Raw genomic sequence first — 13,508 nt, 5'->3', positions numbered from 1 at the left:
AAGTACATGTTGCACTCTGCAAGCTGGCAATACAAACATGTAGGTCACTGAAAATGCAAATTTAGAAAAAAAAAACCCCAAAAATTTATAAAAACAGGTAACTCAAGCTCTTTGGTCACTCAAACCATTTCACTAATTGAAACTTTCAGCTTCTGTACAAGCCAAAAGAAAATCAGATTTGCCTCACTGTTGAAAGTTTCATGAGGGTAAGAAAGAGATGCATAAAGGTGTAATAAAAAGCCTAGTTGACAACTTTGGGATCTAGTATTATGAAATACGAGTGTGTAAACAAAAAAGCTGCTTAAAAGAACTTCACAAAAGAACAAAAAGAAGAAACAGCAGGACAATGGCACAATCAAATAGCAATGGTTCCTACCTGTTCGTAGTGGTAAGTCTGAAGTGATGTAATTTGTATTATTAAATAATGCATTCATTCCCATGAACTGATCCATTGCAAACATCTATATTGAAAGAAAATACTCTTCATTACTACATATATACATAATTTCATAAAGCATCTATCAGCAAAGAATTTCAAAGTTCTCTGCAAATATTGAGACTGCAAACACCCTGGTGCATTACGTAAACATTTTATATCTACTTTATTTTTGTTGGCAACAGCAGTGCAAGCAAGCTGATAGTACTGACCAAGTTTCACCAGTATCATGAGACTGCACTGAGCTCAGCCCAGTTTCTAAGCATGCATTTTGCTTACATGCACTAGCAACTATATACTCAAAAGAGCTTATATGGTAAATTCTGAAAATCTGACACTAGATGTCTTGCCCAACACCTTGCTGAGAACTTGTGAGTTTTCATTTCTACTTCTGTGATTAAACCCCACCAGACTACATTCCTTATGTAAATATATTTACAAGCTCTAATGCAAGAAAACACTATATACAGGTTAAAGTTTTTTGTTTTTTTTTTTTGAATACTGACATGCCTTAACTCACTGTAATTGTCGTCAAGTATAAATCTACCTTCTTCCAAAGTGGAGCAAGCATAAAGGAGAAAATAGTTTCTTTTTGGAAGTTAAGGTGGGTAGAAATGATTTGTTCTTCACTCAGACTTTTCACTCAAGCACTATTCTCACAATTCAAATGAATCATGAAATAACCTAATGAGATCAGGAAGAGCTTCTGAAGAACTAGGCCTATTGATCTGTGCGAGTGAAGGAACGTTTTAGTCATCAATGTCAATGCAAATTTCACAAAAAATTATATAAAGGGGCCTTTTAGGGCATAAGGGGCATTATTTTCAGATAAAGTCCAATGTCCACCCACCACAGAAGAAATTTCAGAGCAAGTGTCACAGGCAGACAGGGCATAAAAATGAGCACTTTTTCAATTGCTTCTTTCAGCAGGCCTAGCTTTCCTTTTCATTTCAGCCATTTCACCAGTGGCAAGGCACTTTACAGGTCACATAAATACCTCAGAGAAAAACAAACCTAGATTTCCCCAGACCTGATTACTGCCAATAACTAGAATGCTTTTATATCTCCATGTTGTTAAGCCTAGGAAATGACAGGAGAATACCAGAGGAAGACAAAACAGAGAACTAGGAGAGAATACAGGGATACTGAAAGTACACAAATCCAGTTACCTGAGGATCAGACACTCCCATAATATAGGAATCTTCTCCTGCCATTTTAAGTCCTGAAACACAAAACCATGATCAGAACTCTCATTTTTTTCAATGTACAGCAATAGAGAAACTTGAAAAACATTAGAGTTAAAAGCCTCATCTCTGACCCTTCTTATTCTACTCATGAAGTTCATGATTTACAAAATACTCTTAAAATTCCTCAGTATTTGAAAGGGGCAGCCTAAGGACAGGATAAGCTCTTGGCACTCACAACTCAGTGTTGACAATGACAATTATGGATGTACAACACACCTAACCCTCCTTCACAGGTCTACATATAAATGCTGGACACTGGGTAAGTTTAGCCTGGCTTAGTTTTCCTGGGGCCAGCAGCAAGCCAGTAGCAGAGCCTGGAAATTTTCTTAGGAATTTATTAGGTCTATTATAAATGATTAGCGCTATTTCCTTTCATGTAGATGTTATTGAAAGAATTACAATTTCACTTATGTTGATCTTACTAAAAAAGACTCTCCAAGGGAACATCTGAAAATAAAGTAGTGACTATTTCAAGAGACTCATGTCTGCGTGCAAGCAGACACTTCAAATAAGGTTAGTAACTAACAGAAGATAGAAACATGTCACTGGCCCTCATATTCCACCACAGTGAACATGAGCCATGTTTTCCAGCAAAGCAAAGTGAACTGTGAAAACCTGCTGCCCTATGAAAGACAGTAGCAAGTGATCAGTAAACCAGTAAAGAAAAACTGAATCACCATGTACCTTCTACAGGAAGTAGAAAGGCAAACATCAAAAAGAATATTGGAATACTTGGGTACTTCAGTTTGATGGAGGCTCAATTCAGCTTGTTAACAAGCTCCAAAGACAACATATAGCCACCCATCCCATGCAAGTACAAAACGAAAGAAAATTTTAAATGGAGAAATAGGAGACAATTAATACTCTGATGACTTCCAGGACATAGGGTCCATGAGGATAAAATTATTTTTTTTTACCTAGAAATAAAAGTACTCACCTGTCTGTAATTCAATTTTAGAGATAAATATTTACTGAGCAATATTTATTTGTAGTATTTGGGCAAATATCAAATAACTGGTCATAGGATTTCAGCCAAAAATGAGTAACAGATATAACAAGCAGCCACAGTCACCCATGCTGTACTTCATCACCTAATACATCAGGATTTCAGCAATATAAAAAATACCAGTTGATCACATTATCTCGCAGGCACATTCTGCAAAGCATTATTTTCATCAATAACTTGCTATTGTTATTATCAATCTTTACGGGAAAAAGTCAATATACAAGGCATAACAAAACCTTCAGCATACAACAAACTTTATTAAGATGATTTTATTTGACATTCTGTTCCATAGAAAGAATATAACTCTTATCACCAATTGACAAGTTACTGAAATCACTGAAACAACTGTAATTTAGTTTTTGGCAAACACTTCCCAGTTAAAGGTGTAGGTATTACAGAAAACAATCTCAAGACCTCAACAGCCAACATTTTTTAGGAAGCGTTGGAAAATACCCACCCTGCTGATGCACACTGATTAGGTAACTGTGAGTGCAAATGCCAGATTTCTTCTGCATAAATGGAATAAAAACTGGTCCTAAAAGTCTTGTTTTGTGTTCTCTCATATTTAATCACTATTTCATGAGTCGCATATGCAAAATTGTGTTCCAAAAATCCTAAAGGACCTAGATAACACAATAAATATGCTTGTTCAGAGAAAAAAAAAAAGTCTCTGAGGAGATAATATGAATAGCATCTGCCCACTTGCCTGTTTGCTAAATGTATACATCTTTGCAAAACTTTCAAACACAGCATCTCACAGCCTTTTTCTGTAAGGCCAACAGGATAAATTTAACGGCATGTTCTATCATCTTAGCCCTATTCTAGTTTCTCAGACTGCACCACTCTCACTCCAGCAGAACTCTGTGGGAGAAGGGCAGTTCTCACACCTGCTACCTGGTCATATTTACAGTTCTACAATACATGACTTCAACAAAGTGGAAAAGTACTGCAGGGACAGTATTTCTGAAAACTTTTCACTTAAAGTACTTTGATATAAAAAGCAGAATCCATACAGAAATGGAACCTACGTCTATCTGAAACAGTGCTTCAATTTCACCTGATCAAAATGGTCATTTCTGGCTTTTTGACTGATGCAACGAACAATGTCATGAGAGCAAAGCATCAGTCATTAAAGACAAACGTTACGCTCAGAAGCAGCAAGGTAACTACCCACACACTACCCAGTTGCTGTAAGTATGTACTAATGAATTTCTAACCAGGTATTAAACACAATCTCACTATCACCAAAAGCACAGGTGTCTCTCGAGATCTTTTGTGTTCAACAGGCAGCTGCAGTGTTTGGGGGGGGTCGTTAAAGACATTCTCCCTGGCTTAAATGCTAAGCCAGTTTATTGTAAACACACGATGATTTAGATATGTAAACATATGCCTTTGTGTATGTAAACTGACACTTGATTGCTTTTTCAGGGCTTAGACAAAAATTAACCCAGCAGTTTAAAATGACCCCTCTAAGTGACTGAAAACACTCTCAGTTTCACTGTATGTTTTGTTCTCTTTCAAAGCCAACAAAAGACAAAAACATTGTGGGAGCCCTACTGTCAAAATAGGATTCAGATTCGTTTCCTTAGAATTTATTTAGTTAACAAATCCCTAAGCTTCCCCTTACAAGAAAATCAGGGCAAATCCAGGGAGTCAATAACATGATTAAAAACCAAAAAGATACTTGCAGAAAAACAAACCCTAACATTAATTGTATGACTTTTAATTAGCCTCTTCCCTTATTGCTTGAGTTTCTAAGCACCCTTCCTACATGCATTAAGTGGTAAGATTAGCATCTACCACGAGTAGTTTTGTTCATTCTCTCCTTGCATGAGCTGTATTTTGGGGCAGAGACTGTTTTTATCCAAGCTGTATTTGCTGCTGTATGCATCTTAGAGAAGTCAAGTCAAAACCACCTCTCTCTCTCATTGGAAGATGGGGATTAAAATTGCTTTGTGGAAGCTCATGTTGCCATATATGCCTGCTCCCCACATAATCTCCAATTCCCACAAACTGTACTGCAAACTTACATCTACAATAAAAAAATACCCCTACACCTGCAGACCACAATCAACTACGACAGACTCCACCGTGGAGATTGCCTGAAGTCTTTCAGATAACAGGGCACAGGAAACTGAACATTTCAACTCACAGTATTTTTTAGTGTGAAAATTCAAAGGTGGGTGAAGGAACATCATTTAGCTCCTAGCGCAATGGGAAAATGTAAAATCCAGCTAAGCTTGTCCAAAACCACACAGCTGTGCCTACTGAGGGACTATAAGTGTGTATGGATGTGCATATGCATGTGTGCTGTATTCCTTTCTGCCCACAGCAGGTCAGTTGCCATTGTGAAAAAGGTTAAAAAAAAAAAGAGAAAAAGAAAAAACCTAGGAATATATATATATATATGGAATATGACGGGGTTGCACAAACCAACCAAGCAAACATAATGGCAGTTACTTTGCATCACTACTCCTCCTTAATAACCGAATAATACCAGGTACACTTAGGCACAGCTGGAAGAGCACGAGTTCATTTATTGTATTCTGAATATTTGTTTTAAAGCTTCAAAAGGATCAGGCATTTAAAATGGAAACAACATAATTAATGTAGGAATGCTCTCATCCAGGAACAAGAATTCTCATTTCTGTTTATCTTGATCATTTGATTTCAGATCTCTCTCCTGCTGTTCACCAACATCCACTGCGTGTAATTACCTTTCAAAAACAAAGATGTTTCTCTAACCAACTTTTTTTAGCCCCCTGATTTTTTGGAGCCCAGATCCTTCCCTCTACTGTTCCTCTTCAACTTTCCAGCCTGAATTTTAAAAATGAGGTAAACCATTTTCCTCTTTGATACCAGTATTCAATCCAATACCTACAAACAGGGAATGGGACTTCTTCCTATTACCTTTCTACAGACAAGCATAACCTGATGCAAATTTCATCACCTATGAGGAATCAAGCTTTAATGTTTGATTCAGATACCAATAGTCCAGTTATTTCTGAAAACATTTACAGACATCTCACAAAGCAGCTGCATGCCTTTTAAAAACATTCAGACTTCAAACTTCATTCTTTTTCTTTCTAGCTTTGTTCTCATAGTGGTCTGGTTAAAAACCTGAACAGTATATATACTAACAAATTAGGAAGACTCCTTATTCCTCCAAGGAAATAAAATAATTTGAATATTACCCTAAATAGTTGAACACCACCCCCCCCCCCAAGAAAATTGAACTTTAGTGCCCCAAATCTACCTATTCATGTTTTAAAGTGCACCAACGTGCTTACTGATGAAGCTAACATTTCACATAGGACCAGAGAAAAAAAGCAAAACAAAACCAAAACATGACATACACTTCCTTTCCCAGACCTTCAGAGAGAGACATCATGAGCAGGTCTCTACTTTTAATCTATGTTCTTTGAATATAAATGCATTTTTTTAAATCAATTTGGAGAGATGAAGGATGAACAATATCACCAATTTCTTTGCCCCACAAAGACCTGCCTCATCATAAAAGAGTGTGATGCCTGGTGGAAACTCTTATCAGCCACTCATCTCTTAAACTTTCTGTACTTTGAGCCAACCAAACAAAATAAAAGCATAAAAACTGACATGACAGGATGCCCATCGTAATCTCACAGAATTAATGCAAAGAGATTATTATTTTATGGAAGAAGGTTTTGTTATAGCACAGATCAGTTAACAGGATGGAAATTAAGGCATATTCTGTAAAAGGTACACTGAAGATACGTATGTTAGTAAATAATGATCTTTATTGCCCAGAGCTCATTATACTTGTGAACTGGAATTAGTCTGATGGTTTAAATAAATTTGTATGTTGAAGATTGGCCATCTCTTACTTTATGAGATGTTTTACATCAACCTGTTCTCACCTTTCAAGGCTGGGATTCAGAAAGCAAGTCTCAAGACAAGAAACTCAATTACTACACTTCAGCTGACTTTGAAAGCACAGCTCTTCCTGCAAGTTTTCTAGCAGAGTGTTTTTTCCTCTTTGACTTGGCTTTCATTGGAATTTACCTGTTACAAAACTTCTTTAACTGGACACTGAATGAAAGTCATGAAATTCACTGTTTTTATGGTTTTAGCCTGTTTATTTTGCTTATTAAAAATAGAGAGGAATAACGATGGAAGAGAGGCAAACATTCGTGTTTTACATATATTTTTGCTACATCAGGGCTATAAAACATGGCAGACTATCTGACTGCAGAGAACTGTTTTTAGGAACAGCACCAAGTTCTCTGAAATCCTGTAGCAGCCATGAAATATTGAGGTAGAAAGAGTAACAGTTGTACTGTACAGTCTCTACAATGTGTTTTACCTGGTATTGTTTACTTCTTTTAGTGGCAACTATCCATCCTTGAATCTCATTTTTCTATCCTTTGCAAAACATAATCTGTATCTGTATAGAGACAACTGTTTTAGAGATCAGCATTTCCCAAATGGAGATGCTGGGAAACGTATTGTGCAATAGACACTGTGGGTTGCTGGGTCAGGGCTGGAAGCAGGACAAGAGCTGCTGAGAGGATTTTGGCTAGAGGACAGAGCAGGCTGCTCTGACAGAACAGAGATACTGATCCAAGATGTTAAGTCTCAAGCCGTTATCACTGCAGTGCCTTCAAAAGCAGGATGCTGCCCATCCCTTGCAATGCCTGGCGTCTTCACCTTAGCTCTGGCCACCTCCTCTCAACTTCATCTAGCACTTCACTTCCCTTGTAACCCAGTTATTCTTCCCAAAATACTGGGAGGACAGCTCCAGAGCAAAAACCTTTGGTGCAGAATATATTCTTAGAGAAGCACAGTGAGGGAGAAAAGGAAGTTTGAGAACTGCTATTTTCTACATCTGCACAAAATAGCAGGCCATACATATACACAGGCTTAGGTCTTCTGACGCATCAGAGGACACACAAGTTGGGTCATGAACCTACAGCAGTTATATGGACAACCCTCAGTTTAAGCTGTGCATGCCCTTCTAACCAGTTTAATTATTTAAGACTGAATAAAAGATGATTTTCTTAAGAAAAATAAATCCCACTTCTGTTAAATGCAATGTAACAACAGTGGGAATATTGTACCGGCAGGATTCCAAACAGTTGCTGGCATTTTGAACACATATTGTCCAAACCTGCTTAAAGCATGTCTACACAACTAAACTCTTAACAGCTGTTAGCTACCAGCACCTTGTACTTCCATTACTGTTGCCATTAATGAAGCTGCTGAAAAGGAAAATTTTCAGGAGAGGAAGAGTAGGGAAAGAAGAGAGACATCCCCCTCCCAAATACTAATCAAGCAAAATCTTAACACAGAAAAGGTTTTAGCAATGGTTATTTACATTGTTCTCAACTACTCATTTTGATTGCATGCATTTTAATAAATTACACTGCTCCTGAAGTCCCCAGGCAAAGGTTAAGACTGGACCAAACATTTTTCATTTAGATGAGCACTGTCCTGATGCAGAGTCTGGAAAAGCTGCGAAACTGCAAGCTATACATACACACTTTTTTTTTTTTTTTTTTAAATAAAAGGAAAAGAAAGAGATGTACTACAGACAGCAAATCCCTGGATTATTCAAAAGAGGTGATAAACAGCTGTAGTATTCTGAAATATATAAAGTAAATAGAACCAAAACATTAAGGGAACATCATGCATACTTTCACTCACATTATTGGCACAAACAGGGAAGAAAAAGCATTTTAAAAGCCATGAGAAGTGATTGCTAACTTGCTCAAGTTGACAAGGAGCCCCATCAACTATATTTTTTTGAAGGTTTTGAAGCAATGAAACAGACCTGAAATTTGAAGTTTGCCTTTAAATGTTAAAAGTTTACTAATATTTCTTTTCCCATCTAGGACTTCAATACCTGGGGGTACAGGGAGCTGTTTTAAGGAAACTGTATTCTCAGTATAAAACTCAACAATGCTCAATTTCCGCAAAAGAGGCATACGGAAGTTGTATTTTTTAACTTTTCTTCAGCTACCACAAAGACACGTAATCTCTGAATAAAGACTTGAGTACAATTTCTCAGTATACAAGTGAGAAAAGGTTTGTGCAGAGAGACATTTTTATCAAAGGTACTGCTTTCTACAGACTTTTTCTCATCTGTACAGTTGCAGCTGCAATAACACTATATAATCCTAAATGACACTGTGTTTTTCTAACATAACAGCACAAATCGCCTCCTCTTGTTATTAATTAAGTCTGCTTATTATTTCCTGTTGGGTGGGACCTGCAAGTTCTGGCTGTGTATTTTTAAAGTTAAAAAACTAAGTGAAAATTTTCAAATATTTTGTCATGAGAAGATGCATTATTGAACAGCAGTAGAAAAACTAGGAAACATTTAGGAAATTAAATCTATCACAAGTATTAAAGAGAGTTCAGAAGTGTGATGCACTGAATCAGAACTGTTGGGTGCTGAATTATTGTAGGAAATCTAGACTCAAATTTATTACACCAGATAACTACTAAATTTGAAGAAAAATCCATAGCATGAGGAAATTCACTTGGCAAAGAGTAACTGGACTACCTGAATGGTTGCTTTATTAATTATCTTTTACATATCAAACAGAATTTTTGTGTAAGCATTTTATTCCTTTCCCAAATGTCAAAAGTAGTGAACTAACATGATAAGAGGAAACACTAAGATGCCATAAACATATAAACTGTTTTTCCAGGATACTGTCAGAATAAAGTTAGAATGTTTTTGTTAAAACACATTCAAAGCAACTTAAACCAAAGGAATAAACAGTATTCAAATAAATGGCAAACATACTCTGGTATATGTATAATGCTAAGTATATGTAAAAATACTGAGGTTCAACACAACAAAACAACTCTAGTAACTAAACTGTCTTTTAGCAATGTGGGATGGTAACGCTACTTGAACTAACCTGAATACCATGTTAAAATACTGTTACTTTCCCCTACAGATTAAAAAGAAACACTGAATGTTCTTTAGAAATAGTTCTAGTTCATACAAAGTTGTTCATCAAAGTCAAATTTTAACTTAAAGCCACACATATCCATTTTGTAAGCCTTAAGTGTAATGAATCATCAATATCAAACAGCAAACCTTCTCCTTTTGGGGGAGAAAGAACAGCATTTCTGAGAAGCCAAGTAGCAAGCAAACCCAAGATTTCAGAAGTCCAGTTCACATAAGGTTTGCTGTATCACCAGGTACTTTCACACAGGTTCTGGGGTCTTACTGAAGACACAGTCCCTCATCTCATGAACAGCAGCAGAGGGCTCAGAAAATAGCAAGGGCTGTTACCACTGCAATCACAAAAGTGAGCTAAGGGATTCTCAGTGACCTTTTGGTTTCGAATAGCTACTGAAAACATACCATCACAGAAACAGTCAGTTAAGTAACACCAGTAAGTGGAACCAAACAGGTAAAACTGAGTCCAGCACCATTACAGTTATACCCTAGGTTTCAAATTTACAGGTGCAAAGTGGTTACTAAGGCTTTTTTTTTTTTGGGGGGGGGGGGGGGGGGGAGATGGTTTTGGTTTTTTTTTTTTTCCCAAAGAAATAGTACAACTCCTGCAGCCTCGATTTTCTACAGTAACCTATGACACAACAAAAACCACTTAATCAGACCCCAAAAACATCTGCTCACTTAGTTTTTACTTCATTTGTATGTTAAAATCTGTCCATAAGTGTTTAAACACATAGAAATAAGATCTTTAAAAGAAACAAACAAACAAAAAACCAACCAAAAAAAAAAAGACAACCAACACCACACAACTCAGACCTACTTTGCTCTTGATCTGTTGATACCAGCACAGTTTGCTTGGAGGATGCAATGAAATATAGAGGTATTTCACTTTAGCTAATTCTGAATTTTAAATGAGGAAAAAAAAAAAAAAGTATCTGGCACTACTTTTCAAAAGAACATAAAAGTTGCAAGGGGAAAAAAATGCTAGCAGTAGCAACAGTAGCTTCCTCCCCACACATGGTCTGTCAGCTCCACCTAAATCCTAAACAAAGGATTTTACCTTGAGACTAGAATAATTTGAAACATCTTTTAAGGCCTTACTTCTGAAACTGCCAACAGTGCTTCAGCAAAATATATATGTTTAAATGAAAGCACTGAAGAAGACTCGCCGAATTATTTCTATGCCCAAAATTAGATGCAAATTTAGTGCCTGACTGACCTAAGGGCACAATTAATGACAACCATAATTATGATCTTATCAATGTAGAACTTCTTAAAAGGTTCACAGCATATTTAAAGGACATCAATTTACAACTTCCACTTCTAAAATAACTGTGTCAGAGCTAAAAGTGACCAAGACCAGGAACTTCTTTTTCATTATTTGCCTGAAACATTATCTCCTCTTTGTTTTATAATAGCTGTGTTATTTTGTGTCCGAGAACAAAAGAAAAGCTAGCAACACGTTGGAAAAAAAAATTTTAACTAAAGTTAGAGCTTTCATTAGTTGCTTAGGGAAATGAGTAACAATTTTCTTTAAGACTAATACTTCTGAATTTAGAGTTGGCAAACATTTACAGCACCGAAAGGTGATAAGATTTTAGCAAGTACATTTTGAAGAGATCTGTGAAAACAGAGTAATTAACCAGAATCTCTGAAGACCAAGGAATTTTCTCATCACTAGCTGCACCAGAAAGCCAACTGTAAGTTAGTAAAAAAAAACCCCAACATTGTATTTCACTGTATCTTTGCAACTTCAAAACATTTACTTTGTATGCATTTAACTACTGAGGGACACCTGAACTTTCTAGTCAGCATAGAGCACCCTTGATGGTAAAGACTTACAGGCCTTCAAACTTGGTTCCTGTCCTTACAGATTCAGTGACGATAAGCATGATAACATGAATTCCTAAATGCACTTATTTCTGGAGTTCGCATGTACTCATGAGACAGTGACATGGCAAGATTTTGGCAAAAGGCAATGATGAAAAGGAGTATTGTTTTCACAAAACCTCAAAATTCTATTAATTAGCCAATTTGCATCAGTGATATTTATTTGTAGGTATCCATTCCTGAATTCACATAATGCCACCTCAATGAAAAAGGTAAATTTAAATTTATTATTAAAATGTATTTTAAAAATAAAATACATAGTAACTGAAAAACAATTAAATAGCTGGTTTTCAATAAATGAAGCAGGAAATTTTCAAATGTGCATATAAATGAAGTATCACTGTCTGCTTTCCACCCTCTTGCCCTCTCCCAAGATTCCCTTCTTCTCTCTCCCTGCACACTTTTTTTTTTCCAGCAAACTTTTCTGATTTCAAAGTATATACTACAAAAACCTTACCAAGATGCTGACTGAACTAAGCAAATACAGGTATGAAGTCTATCTGCTACAACATTATTTTTTAAAAACACACAACATGACACACAGTGATACAAAGCCATTCTCAGTTTTACAACCTTAACTCTACTGAAAGTACATTCATTACCTGCATGAGAAAATAATTTCATTTTTTGATGACTCTACCGCTGACTGACATTTCTTTCTTTAAAAATGGGACAAAGGGTGGAAAGAAAAAGGCTTTCTCCCTTCTGTTTCATTTTTCAGATTAAATTATTTAACAGATCTTGCACATATTTCAGCACTGAGTTTCCTCGAAATCTCCACACTCTGTGGCAGATCCCAACAATAGTATTTCGGCATAACTGTCAGTTAATTGCTTGAGCCAGGGAAGTTCACAGAACAGAGGATCTGCCCCTGGATAGTTAGAGGCTGCTTTTTCCTCTTTCGTTTTCTCAATTAAACTGTAGTCATTTCTGTAGATTACAAAACGCTGCAGACAGGATGACGTCTTAGAATGACGATGTCTTGGTTAATGCTTTCCTAGAATGGGCTGCTACATTCTCTTCCCAGAGAATAAAAATGCTTTGACTGAAATACTATTTCAAAAGTTGATACTTCACAGTACATTGCACAGAGACTCTGAATGTCAATAAAAACAAAGTGCTGTATCTTCAACCCTATTCTGTGAGCTTGACAGTGGTCGTGTAGCACCTTACAGCACGTAAAGCACAAGGTGATATGGCAGAGAATACATCCACTTAGTACTAATTTTCTCTGTGAACAGAATAAATGAAGAGAGGACTTTTGAAGCACAAAACGTGTCAAATATGATCGGCACTTTAAAACCATTTTTAAAAAAAATAATCTGTATTTCCTTTAAAACGTTATTCTTTAGCAAAGATGTTAAGCGTTTCAAACCAGGAAGTTGAAATGTAGCAGATGATCCCTTGCCTACAAAGGCTTATCCTGCAAATGCTTACAGGCACTCATATTTACTTATTTGAATGAAATTACATAGCAGTACACTGCATCATGATAATGGCCAAATAACACATAGCTCATCTGTACTACAGTTCAGAAATAATACTCCATGTTACGTTCCGGTTTATGTTTTTTCAAGAGCAGCCGGCAACCATACAACAGCAGACACTCCAAACTGTGTCTCAGGTTAAGCACATACGTCATCTTCGAAACCAAAAGCGTAAAAAGCAACACCACCTTTGCCAACAAGCACCCACTACATGGTCACCAGAAGCTGGGCTTTCCAATTTTTTTCACTTTACTTGACAGTCCTCCACAGACACCCCTTCCTAGCTAGGAAGGTATCAGCCGAAAAGCCTACTACGTGCTTAAAAAATAGTCAGTCACGAAAGAGGCGTGAGGCGGTCCGCGCACTAACAGAGTGCACTTTTTCAAACCCGCAACAGAAAGGAAAGCGCGGTGGCAATCGCCCCTTTCAGAAACTGCGCACCGGGAAGAAGGGGGTGCCGCCTCCCCGGGTCACCCCGCCGGCAAGG

The 13,508-nt window shown here is 36.9% G+C and overlaps 1 protein-coding gene across 3 annotated transcripts in view; it reads right to left on the bottom strand.

The window, feature by feature from the left end:
- The window catches only part of NFKB1 (nuclear factor of kappa light polypeptide gene enhancer in B-cells 1), a 67,427-nt gene that overhangs the window by 53,582 nt on the left and 337 nt on the right, over nucleotides 1–13,508 (bottom strand). For all 3 annotated transcript variants that reach the window (XR_775545.1, XR_775544.1, XM_010586199.1), the window contains exons 2-3: nucleotides 1,606–1,658; nucleotides 377–461 (exon numbers count right to left, since the gene is read on the bottom strand). Coding sequence is in view for 1 of the 3 variants with exons in the window: in XM_010586199.1 (XP_010584501.1) it covers nucleotides 377–461; nucleotides 1,606–1,650 (130 nt within the window). In the remaining 2 variants the exon portion in view is untranslated. The remainder of the gene's footprint in view (nucleotides 1–376; nucleotides 462–1,605; nucleotides 1,659–13,508) is intronic.

The sequence above is a fragment of the Haliaeetus leucocephalus genome, unplaced genomic scaffold, assembly GCF_000737465.1.
Source record: "Haliaeetus leucocephalus isolate CR32 unplaced genomic scaffold, Haliaeetus_leucocephalus-4.0 Scaffold140, whole genome shotgun sequence".
NCBI classification, from domain to species: Eukaryota; Metazoa; Chordata; class Aves; order Accipitriformes; family Accipitridae; genus Haliaeetus; species Haliaeetus leucocephalus.
Note: the sequence above shows the minus strand (reverse complement) of the source record. Positions and strands in the feature narration are given on the sequence as shown.